Source organism: Hydra vulgaris, chromosome 01 (assembly GCF_038396675.1).
Source record: "Hydra vulgaris chromosome 01, alternate assembly HydraT2T_AEP".
In the NCBI taxonomy this organism is placed as follows: Eukaryota; Metazoa; Cnidaria; class Hydrozoa; order Anthoathecata; family Hydridae; genus Hydra; species Hydra vulgaris.
In genome coordinates, this window is record NC_088920.1 from 23,104,183 (window position 1) to 23,129,616 (window position 25,434).

The window sequence follows — 25,434 nt, forward strand, 5'->3', positions numbered from 1 at the left end:
TTTGTCCATCAAAAATTGTCGCGGCCAATCATACGACAATGCCGCCAACATGTCAGGCCAATATAACGGCTTAAGGGCACTACTGCAGAGAGAAAATCAGCTGGCAGTATATACACCGTGTGAAGCACATAGTTTAAATCTGATAGGGATAGAAGCCGCAAAAGTTGTGCATGAAGTTATAATATTTTTCGGTACAATTCAGCAATTATTTGTGTTTTTTTCAAGTTCTACTAAAAAATGGAATGCAATTACCGACGCTTTAAAATTAAATGAGAAAACGCACACCCTAAAAAATTTAGGCAAAACCAGATGGTGCAGCCATTATGAGGCTGTTAAAGCTTTAAAAAATAATTATGAAGAAATTTTAACGGTTTTAAAATCAATTGCAAACGATGACAAAGAAAAAATGGACCAAAGAGAAGAAGCGAAGACATTATTTTCAAAAATGACTTCATTGGAAAATGGAATTTTGGTTATTTTTTGGGAGCAAATTCTGGAAAGAATTAATAAAGTAAATAAAAAATTACAGACAGCCGGACTAGATATGTTAGACGCTTCCGCTCTTCTTTCATCACTTGAAGGATTCATTAAAGAAAAAAGAAACAATATCGACATCGAATCGACCCAATACGAGATATTGGCAAAAACTTTGACTAATTACCTTAGTTCGGAATATTAAGATAAATGAAAAAAAATACTGAGATACTCAGACGGTACAACAGGGTGTGGGAGCAACTTAACAGGGAAAAACAAATTTAAAATTGAAATCTTAAATGTCGTTTTGGACAAATTTCAAAATGAATTTCAAAAAAGAAAAAAAATATACAAGGAAAATTCTGAGAATTTTAAATTCTTATTTGATATTGGAAACAGGAAAACAAAAATAATAGATGAATCCACTATGCAGAATGCATGTAAGTTTTATAAAGAGGATATTGAAGATTTTGCCACGCTGAAAAACGAATGCATTCATTTTAAAGAATATATTAACATAATTGTAGTTAACGAGCAAAGCCAAATTAATTGTACTGAAATTTTATAAATAATTTATGACAAACACCTTATCGATACTTTTCCGAATTTGTACACAGTAATGAAAATTTTCCTTACAATGCCTATAACCAATTGTGAAGCAGAAAGATCATTTTCCAGAATGAGCTATATTAAAAATAAGCAAAGAAATACAATGAGTGATGACAGATTGGCTGATTTAATGCTTCTATCCATAGAACATAAAATTACAAAGTCATTAAACTACGATGAGGTTATAAAGGAATATGCCCTAATAAAGGTTCGAAAACTGCGTCATTAAAAATCTTAAAATTAAATAACTTGTTTTTGTTATGAATTTATTATGCTTAAATATTTACGATATTTGTGATTGTTAGTGATTAGGAATAATAATAATAAAAACAATTAATCTTTAATATTGTCTTTCATTTTATTTTAAATAATGAACCAAAAATCAATTAATCGCATAATCAATTAAAAATCTTTATTCGTGTAGGGCTAGGGCCTCTTGCTATTTTTAAGCCCTGGGCCCCCAAAAAGCTAGATCCGCCACTGGAAGTGCACCATCAACATTCGAAGATTATTTCTCAAAGATATTTCCAGTGTGTATGGATCTGTCCCACACACCAAAACTTTAAAAACGTGCTCACATTTGTGTTCACATAAAAAATATTTTATAGCAATCTTTAAAACATTACAGGATGGAAATATTAAAATACCCAGATTTTTAAACGTTTTAAAACCTTTCCACGGTGAACTGCAAAATATAAACCCTGTTGAGAAATCAAACAATTTGGACATGTCAGACATAATTTTACTATGAAGTGCGTTCATTAACGATAAACCTTGCTATATACCCAAGTTTAGCTTCCTTATAAACAGAAGAAAACGCTGATAAGAAGCAACTAGGAAGGTCTTTAATGTAATTCGAAACCCTCACTTAAAATTGTATTCTTTTCGATAAGAGGTTTTCTCCTTTCACTCCATTTTAATAAAAAGATTGACCCAGAAGATCTTTGGTCAAAAGTAAGACAGTTGCTAAATTTTGTTTCTTAATAAAATTCTTTTTAAAGCAGATTTTAACTGGCATATGTTTGGATTGCTATTGAAATCTTTTTTCCCCCGAAAACAAGCAGATAACAGTGTGATCTTGTGACATTTTATATGTCAAAGTAAGTTTAAAATCTCAAATCTTAACAAAAGTTTAGGTTTTAGTTTTCAAGAAAATTATTTTAATCATAAAACATGCTCTTTAATTAGGGAGGATGTGTTTTTCCGACACCCTTATTCTCAAACCCATAAAAAAAGAGTCTTATGCGAGATCATTAATATAGAAAACAAATCTAAAACTCAGAACTGGGGCTAGGCTACTAAGAAGTAGCTCAATTTAAAAAAATTAAAATTAAATTAAAAAAAAAAAAGAAATTAAGTTGAATCTAAGTATACATTCAACTTATGTTTCCTGAATATTTAAGAAAGCTTATTCCCTCTATTACTAACCATTTAATTGTTTGGAAGCTTAAGAACATCATACCATGTGTTCAATTAATATGCGAATATTTACAATATTATTTATATATTTCAATATTTCAATTAATATGCGAATATTTAATGTTTTATAGTTATTCTTTTTGTGAATTACTGTTATTATATCATATTTTGATAAAATAAATGAATAACTTATCACAAATCATGATTATTTATATAATATTCCAAACTTCTGATTGTGACTATAATTGCATTATTGCATCTAAATTTTAGCAGCAACACATATTAAACGATTTATTTTAAGAATTGAAATGATTTATTTCAAATATTGAAATAATTTATTTCAAATATTGAACAGTTTATGTAGCATTTTTTTTTATAATTTAACTTCCTATTTCCGATTGAATTTACAATTTAAACAACTTGAGGTTCATAAAAATGAGTACATAGTGTATGCACATTTGTGTGAACCACGTGCTAAAATTGTTAAATGTATGACATATTTAACAATTTTTTAAGTTGAGCTTAGTATAACGAAGACGTTGATATGAAACAAATAGTTAATTAACATGTTAATCTAAAAGTAATATTAGTAATAAAGGATTAATATTGGCAATAAAGCAGTAAACAAAAGTAATAGTAATGAAGTATAACTCTTACAGTATTAGGCAAAAGTAGTCTTAAGGTATTCAACAAATATATTAGCTGTGGGGTATTCATCTAAAAGTATTGTTCCTAAAGTACTACATTAAATAAACTATTTTAAAACGTTTTTAACAAAATTAATGTTAAATCAAAGTTACAACATTTTAAAGTGTCCATGTAAGAACAGAAGTTTGGTAAAATGAAGTAGTTTGAAAATTTGCATGGTCATAACTTTTGCTATTTACAAAATTTTTTTACGAAATTTAAAATCTGTCAATAAATTTAAATTTAGTTGTAGATAGTCAAGTCAAAAATTTTAGCACATTAAGACCCTCACGTTTGGGCAAGATGGGCAAGCGTTTTAGGGATTTTTTTTTTCCAGATATCCGCATCCAAATTTTTTGAAAAGCCTCCTCATTTGGCATAAGTATAAAAATACTTATGTTTGGAGTTTGCACAATGTGTGAAAGTGTCCAATTTGGAAAATCAAAAAATCCTGCGGGCGCACATGCATGTGTGTGCATAGAAGGAAATTCTATTTCCTTTACCAATTCATCTTTTTATGTTGGCAAACTAGGATCTTTAGTCAGAATTTTAACTTTTCTATTGATTAGCTGGTCAATTGTTAAACCCTCCATACGTTTCCGTACGCTTTTTGAAGACCTCCCCCTCCCCCCTATGAGCGTCCGTACTTTGTGGACGACCCCTTACTTTATATAACTATTAAAACCAAAATACCGAAAAAACCAAAAAATTTATGCACGATTAATTATCTGAAACGGTTGAAAAAAAAATTAAAAACCGGAAAACATTTCTGGATTTTGGTTTCATAATTTTGCGATTATTAAAAATATATAATTACAGTTTTTTGGTGAAGGTTAAACTAACATTTAAGTTAAGTAACTTAATCAGAAACTTGAATTGACATGCCTTCTTTTATTCTGTTACATCGAACTTTGTTTTCAAATTTTTTTAAAAATTAAAGTGAAAATATATTGATTACTGTGGTTTTCTGTCTCAAAGTATGTCTTTAAATATCAATAGAATATTTAATCGTGCAACCTCTGCTACTGCTTCTTCTACTGAATTTGATAACAAATTTTGATTTTATTGTTCAACTGTGTATAACGATAGTTTTTAATATAACTTCTAATTACACGATTGTGCAAGCAAGTAATAATGATATTTTTTATTGTTTCAATCTAAATCATGCATTAAAAGATTTTGTCTCTATACTTAGAAATATTGTTAATCCAAATATGCCTTCCTCATATACCTCCAAAAATGCTTTAATTATACTTAGTATAGCACAATGTTTGATACAACTTTAAAATGTTATAATAGGTATGTAAATTAAAAATTTTACATTGACCTAAGAATAGATTGTTATATATTATTAGAAAGGGCTTCAAAACAGTATTTTAAAGGTAAAAGTATTATTAAAATATAACAAATCTACAAAAAGTTATGAGGTTTATTGTAGTAAACTTTTGATATATGGATTTGTTGAAGAAATTGTTGTCAAAATTTAATTTCTCTTCACTTAAATTGTTATAACTTTGTCATTTCTTATCAAAATACCTATAACTTGCTATCAAAAGATAGGCTAAACAATGGGCTACAAATTTATAACTGCGTCCATATATTGAGCGTTTACTAGGGTCTAGAGTGGGTAAACAACCACCACTATCCTAAAAATAGGCGAATTTCTTTCGATAAAGAGTGTTATTTTTTTCAGCGAATGGAAATTTTTTTTTATACAAAACGTTGCTACAATTTTATTCCAGACCAACAACAATGATTGGTGTATATTAAAGTTTGTGGTGGATATGGTGGTGTGGTTTAACACACCCTAATTTCAAAAATGTTTAATTTTTTAATTAAAAATAAATATTTCTATATTTAATAAAATAGGTGAAACAAGTGTACAGTATAAAAAACATTTAAAAAATTGTTTTAGAAAAATTTCATTTATTGGTGGCGTGCATATTGACTTGTGAGTGGAGCGTGCCCCCCACCCCCCACCCCTCTTTAACTAAAAAAAAATAAAGAATTTTTTTTTTTTTCATAATCACATTTATAATAATTTTAAAATGAGCTAACAGTTTAAAACTTGAATTAGGCTTTTTGCACCAGGTATAATCTAGTAGTTAAAGTTGAAGACCACAACAAATTTTAAATTTGTCGAAAAAATTTGTATATTTCATTTTTTGATTAGTATATTTCATTTTTCAAAAAATGAAATATACTAATTTATTTGATATGTTTTTAATTTGATATGTTGTTAACTATTTTTAATTTGATGTTTGGCTGTTTAGCAAACAAAATAAATTAGTATATTTCATTTTTTGATATTTCATTAAATATATTTCATTTCATTACTAAAAAAAAATCAGTGTTGTATCCTATAAAAAAAAATGTAACAATAAATTTTATTTTGTTCTGTATTAAGACATTTTCGATACCCTAAGTTTAAATAGCTGTCTTGGCTTTTAGTTAATAATTAAAATAATCAATTCCATAAATGGAACACTATAATAATTATTTGTAACGATAGACAGTTTGTAAAAGTATGCCAGAGCCGCCAATATCAAAAAATTTGCAAGTCACAACACTTGTACAAAGTTCTTTTTTTTCAAAATGTTTAGCAAATGAAGGTTCAATCAAAAAGCGATGCAATGCTACGATGATTGATGGATGAAGGAGGAGGGGGGGGGGGAGACGTTATTTAATTTTTGGAAAATTTTCCCACCCGCCCCAAGCTTATTAAGACCCCTTGTTTATTAATTTTTTCTTGTTATCAGCAACAACAACTAAAAAAGCCATGCTAGAATTAAATAGTTTTATGCGTGTTTTGTAAAAAATATTAATTTATATTTATAAACCGAAACTTTTTATAAAAAATACTTATACTGTAAGATAAAAAATTTCCCCCCTCCTTTTATTAAAACCCTCTTATATTAAAAAAAAGGTTTATTAGATCTAGACTAAAACTCCTAACCCCTTCCCCCCTTGCTTGTTTCCCCCTCCCTTGTATTAAGGACTCGAGAGTACCTGGTATACCTGACTTGATATGACTATTATTGCAAGCTTTAACACTTGTGATACCTTTATGCAAGTTTCATCATTTGCTTTATCTGTTTTGCAAGTTTCATCACTTGCGGTATCTATTTTAAAAGTTTCATTACAAGTAATATTAATATAATGTTTTACATATTACACTTTAAGAAAAGATCAACTCTCCTGCTACAACATTAACAACGAGCTGTAACTTTTCCATGTTGTAGTCAACAGCTTCAGTATCAGTATCATCTTTATTCCATAAAGAAACAGAGTAAACTTTTGTTTTTTGTGTTTTGTATTTTTAAGTTTTTCTATTCTACCATCATACATGACACACTCACTATCGTACCATTCATGGCAAAGTTTTTGCCGAACAATTCAATCTGACATTACAACATTTATGTCATCAAGTTGCTTGGTAGACAATGTATATAAACTCTTTAATTTGTCGTAAGAAAGTTCATGCAACTGTCATTTTAACTTTCTTTTGTTGTTTTCATCTAATTTTTTGGCGTTTGCATGCATGCTTTTTTGAAATCTCTGTTTTTATATCATTATTCTTCATTCAATTGATCATCCTCTTTTTGCGGTCTTTGTGAATAGACCACATAACTGCATTTTCTCTAGATAATTGATCTGAACTATCTTAGAAATTTAAAGTTTGATTCTATTTTTTATCCTTATTTGCATGAAACATTCCCAAAAACTCTTCAATATCTATATTGTGAAGCCTTGCACTTACTATCTCTTCCTTGAGAGTCTGGTTAATAAAAAAAGAGAAATAATTTAATTTATTTATGACTTATGACGCCTTCCTCTGCCAAAAGACAAGCAGAAGTCATTTTGATAAGATGTTTATTTATCAAGCCCATTTTTTTTATTGGATCTAAAATATTTGGTTCAAGGTCATTTTAAAAAATGAATCTCGATTTGATTTACAACCTATTTTTTAAGCTTAAAAATTGTGTATTATCCTACTGAAGTAATATGTTTCCAACTTTTAATAAAGATCTCTAACTATAGCTCTTAAAAAATTAGAAATTTTTTCTTTTCGTGTAATGCTTTGCCACAGCACTTTCAATTTGTATGGCGTGGTTTTCAATTTTTTCCGTACTGTTGCTAATGTTTTTTAATGAATGCTGGATTTGACAGCAAGCTGAGAAGTTAAATAAGAAAATCTGGTTTTCAAACTTTTCAAGGGCTCATTTCTCCTCTTGATTCATGCCAATTCTGATTATTTTTAATAGAATGTTCTGAAAATAAAGGATCATTATTTATTTGTGATAAATTACTTATGTGCTCAAGTGATGAATAATCTAAACTACTTGAAACAGTAGTAAGAGAACTACTCGGAGTAGGACTGGAAAGATGGGGAAGATTGGTGCTTGGATGATGTAAAGATGAGGAGGATAGGATAGTTTCCTAAAACGATTACTATCCCTTGTAAAGTTGCAAAACCAACTTTTTAGTTTTTGCAAATCCCTAAAGATTTGTGGTTTATAAATAATTTAATAAATAAGTCATTGACTAGCTGAATAATTTTAATAAATGACTTACCACAGTTAATAAACAAAAAAAGGTACATGCCCATTTTTACCACGACTGCATGTTTTGGCAGTTAATAAGAAGGGTAATTGTACTGTTAAGCGGTCAAAAATAACTTTATTTTTTTTTGGCTTGTTGTGCTTTTGTGTGGAGGCTTGCTTTTAATATAAGCATAAGGAATATTTATTGGTTTCTATACATACATAGACTACCTTATAGCCTGCAGCTACAAGGAAGTGTTGCTACATTAACTATCTTATAGCCTGCTGCTACAAGGAAGTGTAAAAATAGAAAAAAAAATATTTTACTGGTAGGTACGCTTAAATCAGTGGCGTAACTAGGAGGAGCACAGCCCTGCAAGGCGGGGGGCCCCGGAGCTTAGAGGGCCCCGTGAAGATTTTTCACGTATTCTTAAATGAAAAACAGATAATTTTTAAACAATAGGAACTCTATCATAGAATTTAATTTCAATAGAAATTCTATTATAGAATTTAATTTCAATAGAAATTCTATTATAGAATTTAATTTCAATAGAAATTCTACTATAGAATTTAATTTCAATAGAAATCCCATAATAGATTTAGTTTCAATAAAAGTTTTATCGGAGAATTAAATTTCAATAGAAATTCTATTTCAGAATTTAACTTCGATAGCAAATCCATTATAGAATTTCTATCGAATGTTAGTAAACATTAGCGAATAGTAACGTTGTCTATTATAGAAATACCGCTGATATAATTTAGTACTTTAGTATTTGTCGATAAAGTCAGGTGATTTTATAGTGAAAAATTAAGCATAAATTATTAAATATAATTATATTCAGAAGGTAAGTGCTTTTCTATTTATATGCATTCATGCAAAGCAGTAAAAAAGTCATATAATTATAATTTTCATTACAATAAGTTGAGTTATCAAAATGTTTAGCTAGTAGGTAATAAATTAGTTATATTTATAATATTGGTAATATTTTTTAATTGCTTGTTAAAAAAATCTTGCAATTTTATTCTAGCGATTTAAAATATCCTATATAAATTTATTACTGAGATCTTGAATTTTTAAATAAAAAATGTATATAAACGCGATACAGGTAGAACCATGTTTTTGTGTTGAGAACGCACGAGGTTTTGCTATAGTACGAGGATAGTACGAATTAAAAAAGAAACACAAATTATGTGTACATATTTGATATAAAATTAAAAGGGCGGACTCAAGATACGAACTAAATAATAAATACAATTTAAGTTTATTATTTATTCAAAAATATTTAGCCACATATATTTATATCTATAGTTAATACATATAATTGTTCTAATAAAACTTTTTCTTTCAATAGCATGGACTCAAAAAGAACTTATATGAGTGGAGCCAGAAAAAGGAAATTAAAAAAGGAGGCTAATGATAGATTACGTAAAAACAATAAAAAGATATCCTTATTTTTTTCATCAGTAGAACAGAAACCTAGTGAAGAAGTTGCAGATAAAAATATCAATGTCGTTACTAGTACTTCTCAAGCAACCCAACAAGAAGAAATGTTATCTGTTTCAATTAACTTAGAACACAAGGAAATTTCGAAAGATCATAATGAATCTCGTTATAAAAGTAATGCATATATTTTCGCAAGTCCTAACAATCTTACCACTGCAATGCAAGTTGAAGAAACAGATCCAGAACCGAATATATTTCAGGAATTAAATACATTAACAACAGATATGGGATATTTTAAAGGAAAATTTTTTGATGATAGCACAAAAAGATTTATTATTTCCTCTGAAAGATGCAAACCAAAAGGACCATTTAAAAAAGATCCTTCACAAAATTTTAGACATTTTTCCACAAATTATTGTGCATATAAATTTGGTCGAACACAGCGATTTTGGCTCTGTTATTCCAAAATTCTGGACTCAGCATATTGTGAACCATGTTGGTTATTTTCAAATGATAAAAATAACCCATGGCGTACGGGAGTTCGAGACTGGAAAGGGCTGAGTAAAAAAATAAAAAGTCATGCTAATAGCCTAAAACATATTGAAGCATGTCAAGTATACGATCATTGGAAACAAAAAAGGACACTTAATGAGGATACAGAGACAATAATTCGTCATAAAGCTTCATTTTGGAAGATGGTATTGGAAAGGTTGTTTAACATCACTTTAATGTTAACAAAAAACTCACTTGCATTTAGAGGTCATAGTGAAGTGTTGGCAGATGAAATTTACAATGGCAATTTTTTGTCTGATGTTTATTTGCTGTCAAAGTACGACGATACAATGAAACAAGTACTCAATAAGCCTAAAGGCACTATAAAATATCTTAGTCCAAAATGAAGTGATTCAATGTTTAAGCCAAAATTTAGAAAAAACATTATTATTCGAAATAAATGAATCTGCCTTTTTTTCTATTATAGTTGACACAACTCAAGATGTATCTAGAAAAGAACAATTAAGTTTAATTTTTCGATACGTTCACATAATGCGCAAACAGGACACTCAACCTTGTCAATTAGAGATTAAAGAAACATTTTTGGGTTTTTATGAAATAAAGGATCATTCGGCAGTAGGTTTAACCAATCAATTATTATTATTGCTTGAAAATAAAGGAATAGATTTAAAAAAGTGCCGTGGTCAAGGATATGACGGAGCTAATGTGATGAGCGGCATCTATAACGGAGTTCAGAAAAAAATAAATAATATTCAGCCATCTGCACAATATGTTCATTGTGCGAGTCACAATTTAAACCTGGTTATAAATGACGCTGTTTCTGGTTGTAGAGAAGTAAACAATTTTTTTATAATTTTACAAGAAATTTACTCCTTTTTTGGCAACAGTATTAAAAGATGGGATTTGCTATCAAATTTTAGCGGGGAGTCGGAAGTAACATTAAAAAAATTAAACCCAACAAGATGGTCTTCAAGAATTACTTCTTTATTAGCTATAAAGTTACGCTTTTTAGATATAGTTAAAACTTTAACTGAAATTTCTTTAACATATTCGAAAAGAGTAGAACAAACTGAAGCTCTAAAATTAAGGGACAAAATATCAAACTTTGAATTTGTTTTTATTTGCGTCATTATGTATCACATATTAACGAATGTAAATTATGCTTCAAAAAACTTACAAAAAAAGTACATAGATCTATACGAAGCGGCCACGTTATTTGGTACACTGAAATTCAAGTTAAAAGATTTTAGATCAAATTACGATTTATTTAAATTAGAGGCTGTTTCTATTTGCAGTAAGTGGAAAATAAAACCAATATTTAAGGTTAAGAGGCAATCCAAATATGCGAGACATTTTGATGATTTAAGTGGAAGTGATTTAAACGAATGCGCTGAAAAAAGATTTCAAATTAATGTTTTTTATAGGATCATAGATACTGTTAACGTGCAAATAAGTGATAGATTTACTGGAATGGAAAAAGTTTCAAATCTTTTTAATTTTTTGCAACCTCAAAATTTAATAAAATTGTCTGAAGATGATCTCATTAAATCAGCTAAATTATTGCAACATTGTTACCCAGACGATTTGACAAAACATTTTCCAACCCAATTAATTAATGCAATCACTTTTGTTAAAAATGACATCACAGAAGCAACTACATTAAAAGATTTAGCTGACATACTGCTCATCAAATACAGTTTTATGGAGTGCGATTTTTCAGATGTAAACACAGCAATATTGCTATCGATGACAATACCTGTGACAGTTGCAAGTGCTGAAAGATCTTTCAGCAAATTAAGGATTATCAAATCATATTTAAGAAATAGCATGTCTCAGGAGCGTCTCAAAAATTGCGCAATTTTGGCAATAGAGAACGAAAAAGCACAAACATTGGAATTAGATAAAGTAATTGCGGAATTTGCGAATAAGAAGGCAAGAAAAGTTTATATTTAAAGTTGTTCAACAAATACAAAGTTTCTTAGAATATTCTTCAATTTTTTTTTCTATTCTTGATAGCATTCTAAGAATTACTGTCTTAAGATAGTATAGTTATTATGAAAATAAAAATTCTCCCATAGGCATAAGTGAGGTAAAGTTAGTTTTTGCCATCAAGGATGTTCGTTCTTTTTTATAATTATTTTGTGAAAAGATTCGAGATTATTTCTCAAATTTATATAATAAATATTTTTTATATACTTAATCGTGTTATATTAACTCAATATAAAAAGAAAATATTGGATATTTCATTTGTAAATATATTTTGAAAAAATTTAAAGTGGGAGGGCCCCTTTTCGTTTTTGGCGGGGGGGGCCCAAATTTATAGTTACGCCACTGGCTTAAATCCGGCCTTAACGGAACCGTTTTCTTCGTCAAAATTTTGTGCCACGCTTTTTTCGGAATTTTTAAGAGTGGTATAATATGAACATGTTTTGCTGTGTTATTTTTTTAAAGATTTGTATCAACATAGATTTTTTTTGAGTACTAGAATAGTTTAACTTAAATTCTGTACAAAAATCTTTTTTGCAAAATGTTGTTTAGAATGAATTTATTGTTGTTTAAAACTTCCTTGTTGTTTGTGGATCTGATATGTATTGAAGGAATGCTGAGACTTTTTTCTAATATATTCAGATATCAGCAGAAACAATTTTTCTTGCTACATTCCAAATTTTATGAAAAAAAATCATCGGCAGACACCCTCCCCACTCAAGCCAACACCCTACTAACTCACCCAAAAAAAACTTTTTTTGAATTTTACACTAACAGGCCGTGTAAACGTACAAAATGTGCGATAAACTGTGGGCCATTGAAGAATACAGCTGATTTATGAATCATATTAAATAAATGTTTTTAATAAATTATTTTGAATGAGAAAACACAGATTTAACATTATTCAAGTAAAAAAAACAAGTTTAATAATCCTAACTAAGCAATAAATAAGTTAAATCTGTGAAGTAAATGTTTTATTAACGAAACTAGATTAGATAATTTTGATACAATAAAATAAATAAAATGATACGATAAAATGCATAGTTAAAAAAAGTTATTTTAAATTAAAAACAGTTGGTTTATAATACATTCATTGAGAAACGATACGAGTCTAGAAGGAATGTACAAGGGAGACAAAAATAAAATGAGTTTAGCAGATAATATGATCACAAATATCATTAGATTAAGTAAAAATACAAATATGAAAAAATATAAAAGTTCTATTTGACAGCTTTATAAGTTTTTGCTTTGGTTCTTTTGATGATCTGGGATTATACAAAATACTATGGTTATTGAACAAAATATTACATAAAATTACTCCAGATTTTTTTTTCATTCTGAAACCATAAAAATCAGAAATTGACATAATTATATATCATAAAGACTTTCGACATACTTTATCAGTAAGTGTTATAAATGCGTTAAAGAAGAAAACTACTGCTTTAGGAAAAAACTCAATTAAATTAATTACGGATACAAGAACTATAATCAGCTGTAACAACCATAAAATATATGTCCATCCAAATCATAACAAGTACACGTTTTTTTGCTGTCCTCACTCGCGGACCGTGTTGGAATAATAGCTGACACATTGCGCATCCATATTTTGCCGGAAACCGGCTTGCACAGTTACAACAATCCTCCACCCATAAATCATTCATACTGTTCTAAATATGCTGGTTTACGACAGGTTCAACCTGACCTTCGGATTTTTGTAGAACTGGACTCAGAAAACGACTCAGGTTGTTCACAAGGTCTCTCGGGACCCACATTTTTACTTTCAAACTGTTCACATACTCTGTTGGGATTAACATCCTTGTTAATCGGTTCGCATTCATCATACATGTGATCACTTGGAACTGATGTTTCAGGTATTTGATTGTTTAACAAAGGACTATTTATGCCATCTGCTGTTTTAACTAAAGGTTTAATGCAATCTTCCACGTGACGTTTTACAATTTGATCTATAAGTCTAATCTGGATACGACCATCCGATGTCAACACTTTATAGTTAACATTTCCAACTGCCGATACAATAATGGCTGAGATCCACTTCTCACCCCCAATATAATTCCTTACATAAACAAGGTCTTTAGGTTGAGAGAATCGGCTTTTATTACTAAAAATACTTGGAAGCTGCTTTTCTTTGATTTTAATGATGGCCTCAGGAAGAAGCATCGACAAAGGATTTCTTAATCTTCTACCTAATAAAAATTCAGCCGGAGAAACTCCAGTTGTAGAATGTGGTGTTAAACGATATTTAAAAAGGAAGCGACACAATTGCATCTCAACATCACTCCCTTGAAAAAATTTTAAAGAATTCTTAAATGTTTGCACCATTCGTTCTGCTTGACCATTTGAGGCTGGATGATACGGTGCTGCATAGACTGGTTTGATATTATTTGAAGCCAAAAACTGTTTATATTCTTCACTTGAAAACCCAGATCCATTATCACTAACAATAACTCTAGGTATACCATGGGTTGAAAACAAACTCCTGAGTACCCTAATTGTTGTTTTGGCATCAGTGCTTTTTACAACTTCCACTTCGATCCATTTTGAGAAACTGTCAACTACTACTAGAAATATTTTTCCATTTATTGGACCTGCATGATCAATGTGTAATCTCTCCCATGGTTTACTTGGATATTCCCACGGATGAGACTCAGTTAATGGACACTTCTGATTTCTTTGACAGGTTTCACAATTTTTTACTTTGTTCTCGATTTCGGAATCGATTCCTGGCCACCAGACATAACTTCTGGCTAAAGCTTTCATTTTACTCACTCCTGGATAAACATCATGTAACTCATCCAATACTGCTTCTCGTAACACTCTAGGCACAACTACTCTTCGCCCCCACAACAAACAACCTCCTTCTCTTGACAACTCAGAAAACCTAGATGTGTATGGTTTCAGTTCCATTTTAATATCTTCCATCATTAATCCCCCATCTAACACTTTATTTAGAACTACTCCTAATATGGGATCATTGTATGTGGTTATCCTTAACTATTTTTCTGTAATAGGGGTGTTTACTAGCTCCATCATAGCCACATCTATGGTTTTTAAGCGTGACTTTTCCCTCGATGCATCTAATGGTAAACGGCTTAAACCATCTGCAGCTGCATTCTTTTCACCAGGACAATACAGTAGTTTATAATCATATGCTGACAGTAGCAGGGCCCAGCGTAATACTCTTGCAGCAGCTCTTGCAGGAAGTTCCTTATTTTCTGAAAATAGCCCCAGCAGAGCTTTATGATCAGTGTACAAAGTAAACTTGTGCCCATATAAAAACTGATGAAATTTTTTTACTGCAAAAACTAATGCTAATCCTTCCTTTTCAATTTGGGCATAATTTCGTTCAGCCATACTTAATGTTCTTGAAGCAAAACTAACAGGTTTTTCACTACCATCATCCTGCTCTTGGCTCAGAACTGCTCCCACACTATGTGGACTGGCATCACAGTGAACTATGATTTTTTTTGATGGATCAAAGTGAGCTAACAATGGCGCATTGCATAACAACGTTTTAACTTTTTGAAAAGCTTCCTCGCTATTTTTACTCCATTTCCAAAACACATTCTTCCTCAACAAATTATGGAGTGGTTCTGTAATGGAAGCCATCCTAGGTAAGTAGGCATTGTAATAGTTAGCCATGCCTAAAAATGCTCGTAACTCTCTGACATTAGTGGGTTGAGGAACATCCTTGACTGCTTTCACATTTTGTGCTGTTGGTCTGCAACCTTCTTGGCTGATTACAAAACCACAGAATACCACTTCAGGTTGCATAAAAGAACACTTAGATGCTTTAAGTGTTAATCCTGATTCCTTTAATATTCTTAATACAGATTCTAAAGTGATTAAATGCTCTTTATCGGTTTTTCCAGAAATGAGTATATTGTCTACTCACACTTTCACAAATGGTAACCTGCCCAACCTTCTATCCATTTCTCTTTGAAAGATTCCAGTTGCACTCTGAACACCAAACTGAAGACGAGTCGGCTGATATAAGCCTTGATGCGTATTTATTGTTAGAAATTCTTGTGAGGCCTCATCTAACTGAAGTTGCTGATATGCCTGTGACAAGTTGAGCTTGGTATATTTCTGTCCTCCTGCGATAGTGGCTAACTGATCAGTAGTGTTTGGTATTGGATAGGTATCCAGAGGGGCAGCTTGATTTATTGTAACTTTATAATCCCCACATATACGCAACGGACCCAAAGGATCTTTTGAATTCTTTAGAACAGGCACTATGGGTGCGTCCCATTTTGAATACTGGACTCTTCTCCAAACCCCTTGGTCTTCCAAACGATCAAGCTCTTGTTCAATCCTAGCCCTCAAAGCATACGGTACTGGTCTTGGTTTAAAAAAGTTTGGTTGTGCATCGTCGCGTATTGGTATGTAACATTTAAAATCTTTTAGACATCCTATATTATCACTAAACACCTCTGGAAATTTCGCCACTAATACTTCTACCCTCGAATCAAACCCATTGTAAACATTGACATTTCTCATTCCTTTACACAATTCCATCCACTCTAGGTTCAGTATCTGAATCCAATCTCTTCCCATTAATGTGGGCACATTTCCCTTAACTACAGTTATAGGTAAAGTGCAAGATTGTCCTTTATAATCTACTTCAACAAGCCCTATTCCTTCTGGTCTAACAAGTTCTCCTGTATAAGTCTTTAACACCAATTTAGACTTTCTTAGCTTTTCCTTATTTCCTTTTAATCTTCTATAAGAAGAAACACCCATTACGGAAACAGCAGCCCCTGTGTCAACTTCCATTTCAACCTCTTTACCATTGATTTTTACATTAATAATAACTGGTTCATTCACCCTCTCAGATTCCTCACCTATTGAATACAAGGCTAAAAAATCACTTTTGTTTTCATCTGCATCAGCAGGGCTTCCTTTAGTCGATCCTTCACAAATTCCAATTTGTTTTACTCCTAATTTTTTTTCCTTCCTACCATCAAATTCTTTTTTTTCTGATCGACATCTTCTTTTAATATGTCCAATTCTGCCACTTATGTGGCACTTTGAGTTGCGAAAATGGCAATTGTTTGCCAGGTGACCTGTGTAGCCACATCTAAAACATTCTCTATTTACATCAATTTTTTTCCAAGTATCTATCTTGTGTACTCCATCTTGTTCTATAGGGCCTTCTCTAATACCATGAATAGCCTTAGCATCTCTATATGCTGCTTCATATGCTCTTGCTGTGTCTAGTGCTGTCTCCAATGTTAAATTTTTTATAGTTAATAACTTTTGCTGAACATTTTTATTGTTTAATCCACATACAAACCTATCTCTTAAGTAATCATTTAATTTCTCACTAAATTCACAATACTCTGATAGTCTGCGTAACTCCATGATATATTCATTTATTGATTCTTCCTCTTTCCTGTCTCTTTTATAAAATTGAAATCGTTGTGCAATGAAGTTTGGGGTAGGTTTTAAGTGATTTCTCATTAGCATTATTATCTGAGTAAAAGTTTTATTTTTAGTGTCATTTTCGCACAAACTACGAATAAGTTTGTATGCAGATCCTCCAACTGTTGATAAAAACACTGCTTTTTTTATCTCTGCATCTTTAATGTCATTGGCCAGTAAATAATTTTCAAACCGTTCTATGTATTCGATAAAATCATCCTTTTCTAAATCAAAACTCGATATATTAGCCAAGTGTAAAGTCATTTTCACTTCGTCGCCAATTGTTATAAATACGTTAAAGAAAAAAACTACTGCTTTAAGAAAAAACTCAATTAAATTAATTAAGGATACAAGAACTATAATCAGCTGTAACAACCATAAAATATATGTCCATCCAAATCATAACAAGTACACGTTTTTTTGCTGTCCCCACTCGCAGACCGTATTGGAATAATAGCTGACACATTGCGCATCCATATTTTGCCGGAAACCGGCTTGCACAGTTACAACAGTAAGTGGATGAAACATGGCATTACAAAACATGGTCCATTGACAGGCATTGTCAAATGGTATGTTAATTCCTCCATGATTAATTTCTTTAACGTAGTTGCCATATTTTTCATAATAAAATTTTGTTCCTTCGTCTGTTTCTGTTTTTGTAACATACCCAGAAATGTAAATTAGGGCTTTTTTAACATTTACATACAGCTTTTCTTCCAGATCAGGTAATTCATGAAAAACACTATATGAATCATCATCTAATAAAAACTTTCAGTTTTCACAACCATGACCTGCTTCGTTTTCTGCAACTTCATCTATATTTAAACCCACTTGCAAAACTTTTTTGGTTTTAAATATTCTGACTTTCTCTAAAATTTGCTGAGTGTTTATAAAATAAGTCCCACCTGACCCTTGTCGAAGCTTCCCAAACATTTTCTCTAAAGGGTCTGTTGTAAATTTACCAAGTACCACGCATCGAAATCCAGAGTTAAGAAGGTACTTGACAAGAGCAATCATACCTGAACACGTATGCCAAAGTCCTGTCCCTGTATCACCTGTGAGCTATCACTGACGTTGACCTTGAATACCAATCATTTTCTGCGCTGTACATGCAATTTTGTTCAAAAAAGTTATTCTTTTATCATTTTCTGTTGATATAACAGCTCTATCATCATCACGATAGCGTACGTCTGAGTATGGTCCTTTAACATTAACAATCTTACAAAACCTTGACATAATTTCAATAAATCGTATGGTACCATCTGAATTACTTATGTTAGAACATGTCTTCAGTGCAGCTAATATTTCGTCACAAAATATACGGAGACAAGTAGATACCTTTTGCCTTTCAATGGGTTTTGGTGCTATAGATACATCATTAAGTTTTGAAATTTTAACTAAACTTTCTTTTTTTGTTTCATGTAAATGTTTTAAATCAGCCCATAATGCTGATTTCAATTCACCATCATCTTCAAACTTTAGATTTTGAGTTTTCTCAGTTAGCCAGTTGTTTCGCAATGACTTTATAAAATTGACAAAGTCATAAAGTAAAAATATATTACTACTGTTCGCCATGGCTCCCAACAAGTGAACTTAGAGTAAAAAGACTGATTGATACGATTGTTATCACAAATGATAGCAATTAACTCTCCATCAGATTTATGAATACAACCAATCAAATGATTCGCCTGATCAAATAAAAAATCAGCATTGAGTTCAAATACTGGCGACATAAGTATTTTGGACCACCACAAATTGAAACCAACATAAAACTTAGAACCGTTGATGCTAATGAGTCAGGTTTGTTTACCGCCTTTCCTAATAAAGACCTAGAGCAATATGTAAGAGAAAGCTTCACGTAGACTTCATCTATTCATAAAATATATTTTTTTTCATAAACGTTCTTCGCTTTTTTAAATATCTCATTGATAAACTTAAAATCATCAAGAGAAGAAATAATTTTTTATGTAAGTTTTTGAATAAGTGAAATACTTGGAAGCTGGCAGTCTGTCATATAGGGATCTTGATAACGAATAATACTCAAAACCACGAATAATCATTTCAGGATTATACTTTTTTGTTTCAATGATAACAGGACTCATTGCATCAAAATGTTCCTGAAGTACATAAACTTTGTTGCTTTTCATTAAAGTATTAAGAAATCTCCAAGTTCAAATCAAAGTTTTATTTGTTCAAAGATATCAAAGTTTTATTTGTTCGAGATCGACCAGGTTTTGAAGGAAAAAGACTTTTTTTCACACAAGTAAACAGTGAAGATGGGTCACAAGGTCTCATTTTACCATGCTTAATTATTGTCATATAATTGGGTGGAAAATGACGCTCGCATACAACAGTATTGTCACTATCAGGTATATTATCCCGTTGTATTATAGAAATCCATCGAGCACGTTCTTCTATATCAGTTGCTAACCTTTTCTTTATTTTCTTTTCTATAGTTACCACGCACATGTTTCGTTAATGATGGCCGCTTAAATAAAAGCTCCGTACCTGCCAGTTATCTAACCTTCTTTAATATCATTAGTTCATCCTTTTTTTTTGAGAATTGTAGTATTATTTTAACTCTGGAAAAGATTATGAGCATCACGGAAAGTAGACTCGTTGAAATTCTAAATCTACACAAAAATGAAATTATCCAAAGCTTCGAAAAGAGACTCGAAGATTTGACAATTCATTTAAAAGATACCCAAAACACCCTCAGCATTACTTATGATATGGCAGTAAACAATGAAAAGGAAATTTTTTCTTTAAAAAATCAACTTATCTCATATCAAAAAGAATATATTCCTTTAAAAGAAATGAATAAGAATATTATAGCAACTCAGGAAATTATTGAGCTTAAAATTGACGATCAAACTAATCGAAATATGAGAAATACTCATATTTTTTGAGGTGTTAAAGATAAAAAAAATGAAAACTGGTCAACCACAGAAAATAAACTTATAACAGTCCTCGTTAATCACGCTTAAATTCATCCAGAAAAAGCAACCAGAATGGTTGAGCGAGCACATAGAGGTAAAAAAAACAACAACAATTCTCCCGCTTACATTTATGCAAAGTTCTACGACTGGAAAGATGTCCAACATGTTATTCATACTTTCAAAAATCTAATTAATTCTAAGTTTATGGGTATGAGTATTTATGTTAATCAAATGTACTCTCCCTTATTGACCGCTCGACGTAATGAGGCTCTGTTGACTCGGAAACAACTCAAAGCAAACAACGTAATAACATCTGATTTTATTGCTTATCCTGCAACGCTAATGGTGAAAAAAAACGAGAAAGACCTCGAATATGTCAAATATCGAGTCTTCTAAATAGTATTTGAATTTTTATTTGATTTAATTTTCGTCATCATATAAAGGTATACTTTTACCATAATACTGACATTAAATCTTTCCTTTAGGCAGGCACGTCCTTTTTATTTATATACTTAGTCTGCTAAGAAATACTTATATTTCCTTGATCAAGTTTAACTTCTTATATCTATATATTTACACACACACACACACACACACACACACACACACACACACACACACACACACACATACACAAACACACACACACACACACACACACACACACACACACATATATATATATACATACATTTATATAAATATAAATAATCTATTTTATTTACTTTTAATAATAATATGTAAGTAAAATCAATATTATCTATTATATTGATTTTACTTACATATTACTTTTAAATCATCATAGCAACCATGTCAGATAACTTATGTGCTATATGCAAGTTAATTGTCTCTAAAAATTATAAAGCAATTTTCTGTGAAAATTGTCTTTCCTGGGTTCATCTAAAATGCAATAATCTAAACGACATCAATTATCACTTACTAAAAAACTCATTAGAAAATGAATCATGGTTTTGTAAAAATTGTCTAAGCTTTATATTTCCGTTTAAATGATACTGATTTTTGTAAATTAAGTGGTACTAAAATATCTGAAAAAAATTTTTTTTTGATATAAAATTAAACAACATCCAATCGAATCTTGATGACTTAAAAGTAAACACATGTAATGATAGAGTTCATAAAACAGTAATTAAAAGCTGTTATAAAGATATTGATGATCTATATGATTTAACAAAAGAAAAAGAAAAACTTCATTTAAGCTCATTCATTTAAATATAGCATCCCTCTCTAAGCACTCTGATGATTTAGAACAGTTACTTGAATCTGCAAATCTTGAATTTAATGTAATAGGATTAACTGAAACAAGGTTGATTAATAATAAAACTCCAGTCACTAACATTTCTCTTAAAGGTTAATCTTATGAACATACACCAACTGAATCTAAAGCTGGAGGTGCCCTTTTATATAAAAGTAATAAGTTTGCATATAAACCTTGTAAAGACCTCAACATATATAAATCCAAAGAACTTGAATCTGTCTTTGTAGAAATAATCATTCCTAAAAAGCATAACATCGTTGTTGGTTGTATATATAGACATCCACTAATGATGGTTGAGGATTTCAATAATTACTATATCACTCCGTTGCTTAATAAACTCTCGAATGAAAATAAAATGATATTCTTAATGGGTGATTACAATATCGATCTTTTAAAAATGAATATTCTATCAACAAAAGAGTTTCTAAACTTGCTAACTACTAACTACTTTATGCCTCATATTATCCATCCAACACGTATATTAAACAACTCTAAAACTTTAATTGATAATATATTCTCAAATGTTAAATTAAATGATTTTACTGCAGGAAACATTTTACTGCAACAAACAACTACTGCCATATCTGATCACCTCCCTCAATTTCTATTTGTTCCCAACATTTTAAAAACTTTGACCACCAAAAAAATAGTAATGGAAAGAAACTGGAAAGCATTTAATGAAGTATCATTTGTAAATGACTTCAACAAAACTTATAAAGATATCTCTAACAAATCTAATGATTGCAATTACATGCTTACTAAAACTATTAATGCTGTTAATGAACTGCTAGATATTCACGCACCTCATAGAAAACTTAATAAAATGGATATTAAATTTATGGCCAAACAATGGATCTCTGATGACTTGAAACTGTCTATCAAACACAAAAATAAAGTGTTTAAAAAATAAATACAATCTAAGAATCCTGTAAATAAAACTATTTATCATAATGAGTACAAAAAGTACAGAAATACTTTAAATTTACTTCTTAAGGAAAGCAAAAAGTTATATTATACTACCTATTTTACTAAGAATATTAAAAATATTAAATCAATTTGGAAAGGTATCTCCAGTATTATTAATCTCAATCCAAATAATCACACTGCGCTAACTATTTTACAACAAAACAAAGATTCAATAACTAATACAAAGGATATTGGCAATGCTTTTAACAATTATTTCACAACTGTTGGTAGAGACATCCATTCGAAAAATCCTACATCCCAAAATCACTTCTCTGATTATCTATCCAATCCTAATCCAAATTCCTTCTTTATTAAACCAACTGATGAATATGAAATAAAAATAATAATGGACTCGCTTGATCCATGCAAATCATCTGGGCCTAATAGCATACCTATAAAAATTCTAAAACTTCTTCGAAATGAAATCTCTATAATTTTTTCTAATATCTTTTATATTTCATTCTCCAAAGGATTATTTCCCAACATCCTAAAGACTGCTAAAGTTATACCTATCTTCAAAAAAGATTCTAAATTACTTGTATCTAACTATAGGCCAATATCTTTACTATCAAACATTGAAAAAATCTTGGAAAGGCTTATGTTCAATCAAATATATGACTTTCTTAAGCAAGCCAACATCCTCTGCAATCTTCAATTTGGTTTCAGGTCAAGTTATTCAACATCTCTTGCATTAATTAATTTCACTGAGTATATTAGAGGTGCCTTTGATAAAGGAATGTTTGGGTGTGGTGTATTTATTGACCTGCAAAAAGCATTTGACACAGTAGATTTAAATATTCTTCTCAGCAAACTATCTTATTATGGTATAAGAGGTGTCATAAATTTATGGCTTAAGTCATTTCTCTCTAATAGAAATCAATTTGTTTCTATAAATGGAACAATTTCCAATTTTTGTGAAATTAATATAGGTGTACCACAAGGGTCTGTACTGGGACCATTATTATTTATAATCTACATAAATCTAAATCTATCTAAAGCAATTAAATTATGTAGAGTCCAGCATTTTGCTGATGACACAAATCTTGTTTGTCTCAGTAAACCTATTAAAAAAATGAACAAATATGTCAACTATGACCTCAAAAAACTTTGCAACTGGTTAAATGCCAATAAAATATCTCTTAACAGTAATAAAACTGAGCTAATAGTTTTCAAACCAAGATGCAATAATATAGACAGTCAACTCAAGATTAAATTAAATGGTAATAAAATACTCCCTCAAAAGAATATAAACTATCTTGGAATAAAAATAGATGAAAGCTTAACTTGGAAATCCCATATAAAGGAATTATCAATTAAACTAAACAGATCCAATGCTATCTTATCTAAAATAAGATATTATGTTAATGAAAAAACTTTAAAATCTATTTATTTTGCTATATTCAACTCTCACATAACATATTGCTGCCTATCTTGGCCACAAAAATCACCCTTTCTAAAACAACTATATTATTATTAAAAATATTATTCAAAAAAGAGCTATAAGAATAATAAAATTCCTTCCTTATAATTCTCATACTAAGAGTTCTTACAAAGATCTTCAAATCTTAAGTTTTTATGACCGCATCAAAATTGATAATTGCCTGTTTATACATGGCTGCCTAAATAATATGCTTCCATCTATTTTTAGTGAATGGTTTTCCTTAATAAAAAGTTACATACTAAATCAACAAGAATCTCACATAGAGGTGGATTATTCGTTCCATCTTATAATACTAAATTCTATGGCAAATCTTCCCTTATGCACTCTGCAATAAATGATTGGAATTACCTTCAACCTAAGCTTAATAACTGTTCATTTAACGAGTTAAAAAAACACGAATTAAAAAACAAACTCAAATCCTATTTTATAAATCAAGAATTTTTATGAGTCAACAATTTTATTGGTTGCAATGTTGAAATTTAAATTGAAATATATCTTTTTATTTTTTTTGTTTCTGTTTTCAGATATATATATTGAAAATATTTAATATTGGTTTTATGATTTAATCTTGGAAGTATGTGATTTTTATTTTTCGTTATGTATATGTTATTTGATTCTAATGGTCGCTCTCCTCGTTTTAGCAATGCTATAAGAGTGAACCATCCAGTGTAAATATTACTTCTTTTATGTGGCTGGAGTATTGTAATAATTTTACTGGAAAATATATTGTTATTGTTGTTATTGTTACCATTGCAACTCATCACACAACATTTCTTTGGCATTCTTATAATTTTATACCAACTATAAAATCAATCGATTCGTTTCTATTTTATACAATATAGCGTAAGTACAACGATTTCCTTTGAAAAAAACTTTTTATCAATTTAATTCTTCAAGTGCACTTCTTAACTTCTCGCTTTTTTAACATTAAATAAAAGTGGCCCCCAGTTTATTGCACATTTTGTTCGTTTACACGGCCTGTTAGTATAAAGATAGCCATGGTTCCGCTATAAATACGGATAGTTAGGGAAGGGAGCATCATAATAAACATTTGAACATTAATAATGTTTAAATGCATATTATGATATAAAACAATATTGAATAATATATATAATATATAAAAAATGTTAAAAAAAAAATTTAAAATGCAATAAAAAATAAAAATTTTATTTAAAAAAACCAAGACTTTGAATATGTTAAAAGGTGTTATAGACGTCCTTTTAACGCCCGACATACATTTTTTATATATCCTTGTTCTCCTTTTTCAGACCTTTCTTTTTATACCAAGTTTTTTGAATTTTGATACGAATTGACAAAGCTATGCTATTTTAGAAAAAATTAAAATTTGGTCACGTTTCTTCAACAAATCCGGATATTAAAAATGTGGTACTTGTAGAAGTGTTCATCTTTGATAATTTTTTCTCCTTTAAAATACTCTTTTCAAGTTCTTTGCAATGATATATAACATTCTAGTGTTTGATTAATTTTAAAATTTCATGTCACATACCTATTACTGGCAGTCTCTATCTAATTGTATATCTAAGAGTATATCACGGGAAAAAACGCATAGTCGCATTTAAAAAGTTTTAAGAAAGTTTTTATGAGTCATTTATAAAAGTCTTAGTATTAAATCAGGAAAAAAAAATTTGTAATAAAAGTTACAAATATTTCATTAAAAATGCAAAACTGATAAA

General features: G+C 30.0%; 3 protein-coding genes across 3 annotated transcripts; all 3 read left to right on the top strand.

Annotated features, from left to right (window-relative positions):
* The first annotated feature begins 1,111 nt into the window (after positions 1-1,111).
* On the top strand, positions 1,112-10,076 carry LOC136074256 (uncharacterized). The gene is made up of 3 exons (XM_065786561.1): positions 1,112-1,264; positions 8,576-8,578; positions 9,021-10,076. The coding sequence occupies exons 1-3, from the start codon at positions 1,112-1,114 to the stop codon at positions 10,074-10,076; spliced, it is 1,212 nt and encodes a 403-aa protein (XP_065642633.1).
* A 145-nt stretch (positions 10,077-10,221) lies between these two features.
* On the top strand, positions 10,222-11,643 carry LOC136074257 (zinc finger MYM-type protein 1-like). The gene has a single exon (XM_065786562.1). It carries the CDS (start codon positions 10,222-10,224, stop codon positions 11,641-11,643), a length of 1,422 nt encoding a protein of 473 aa, XP_065642634.1.
* Positions 11,644-20,129: 8,486 nt separating this feature from the next.
* On the top strand, positions 20,130-23,776 carry LOC136074258 (uncharacterized). Its single transcript, XM_065786563.1, has 4 exons — positions 20,130-20,402; positions 21,275-21,425; positions 21,516-22,228; positions 22,328-23,776. The coding sequence occupies exons 1-4, from the start codon at positions 20,130-20,132 to the stop codon at positions 23,774-23,776; spliced, it is 2,586 nt and encodes an 861-aa protein (XP_065642635.1).
* The last annotated feature ends 1,658 nt before the right edge of the window (positions 23,777-25,434 follow it).

Coding starts and splice junctions, on each gene's coding strand:
- LOC136074258 (XM_065786563.1), top strand. CDS start 20,130: ATGGTTGAGCGAGCACATAGAGGTAAAAAAAACAACAACAATTCTCCC. Junction 20,403..21,274: donor CTTATCCTGCAACGCTAATG/GTGAAAAAAAAC, acceptor ACTTCATTTAAG/CTCATTCATTTAAATATAGC. Junction 21,426..21,515: donor CACTAACATTTCTCTTAAAG/GTTAATCTTATG, acceptor AACCTTGTAAAG/ACCTCAACATATATAAATCC.
- LOC136074257 (XM_065786562.1), top strand. CDS start 10,222: ATGCGCAAACAGGACACTCAACCTTGTCAATTAGAGATTAAAGAAACA.
- LOC136074256 (XM_065786561.1), top strand. CDS start 1,112: ATGCCTATAACCAATTGTGAAGCAGAAAGATCATTTTCCAGAATGAGC.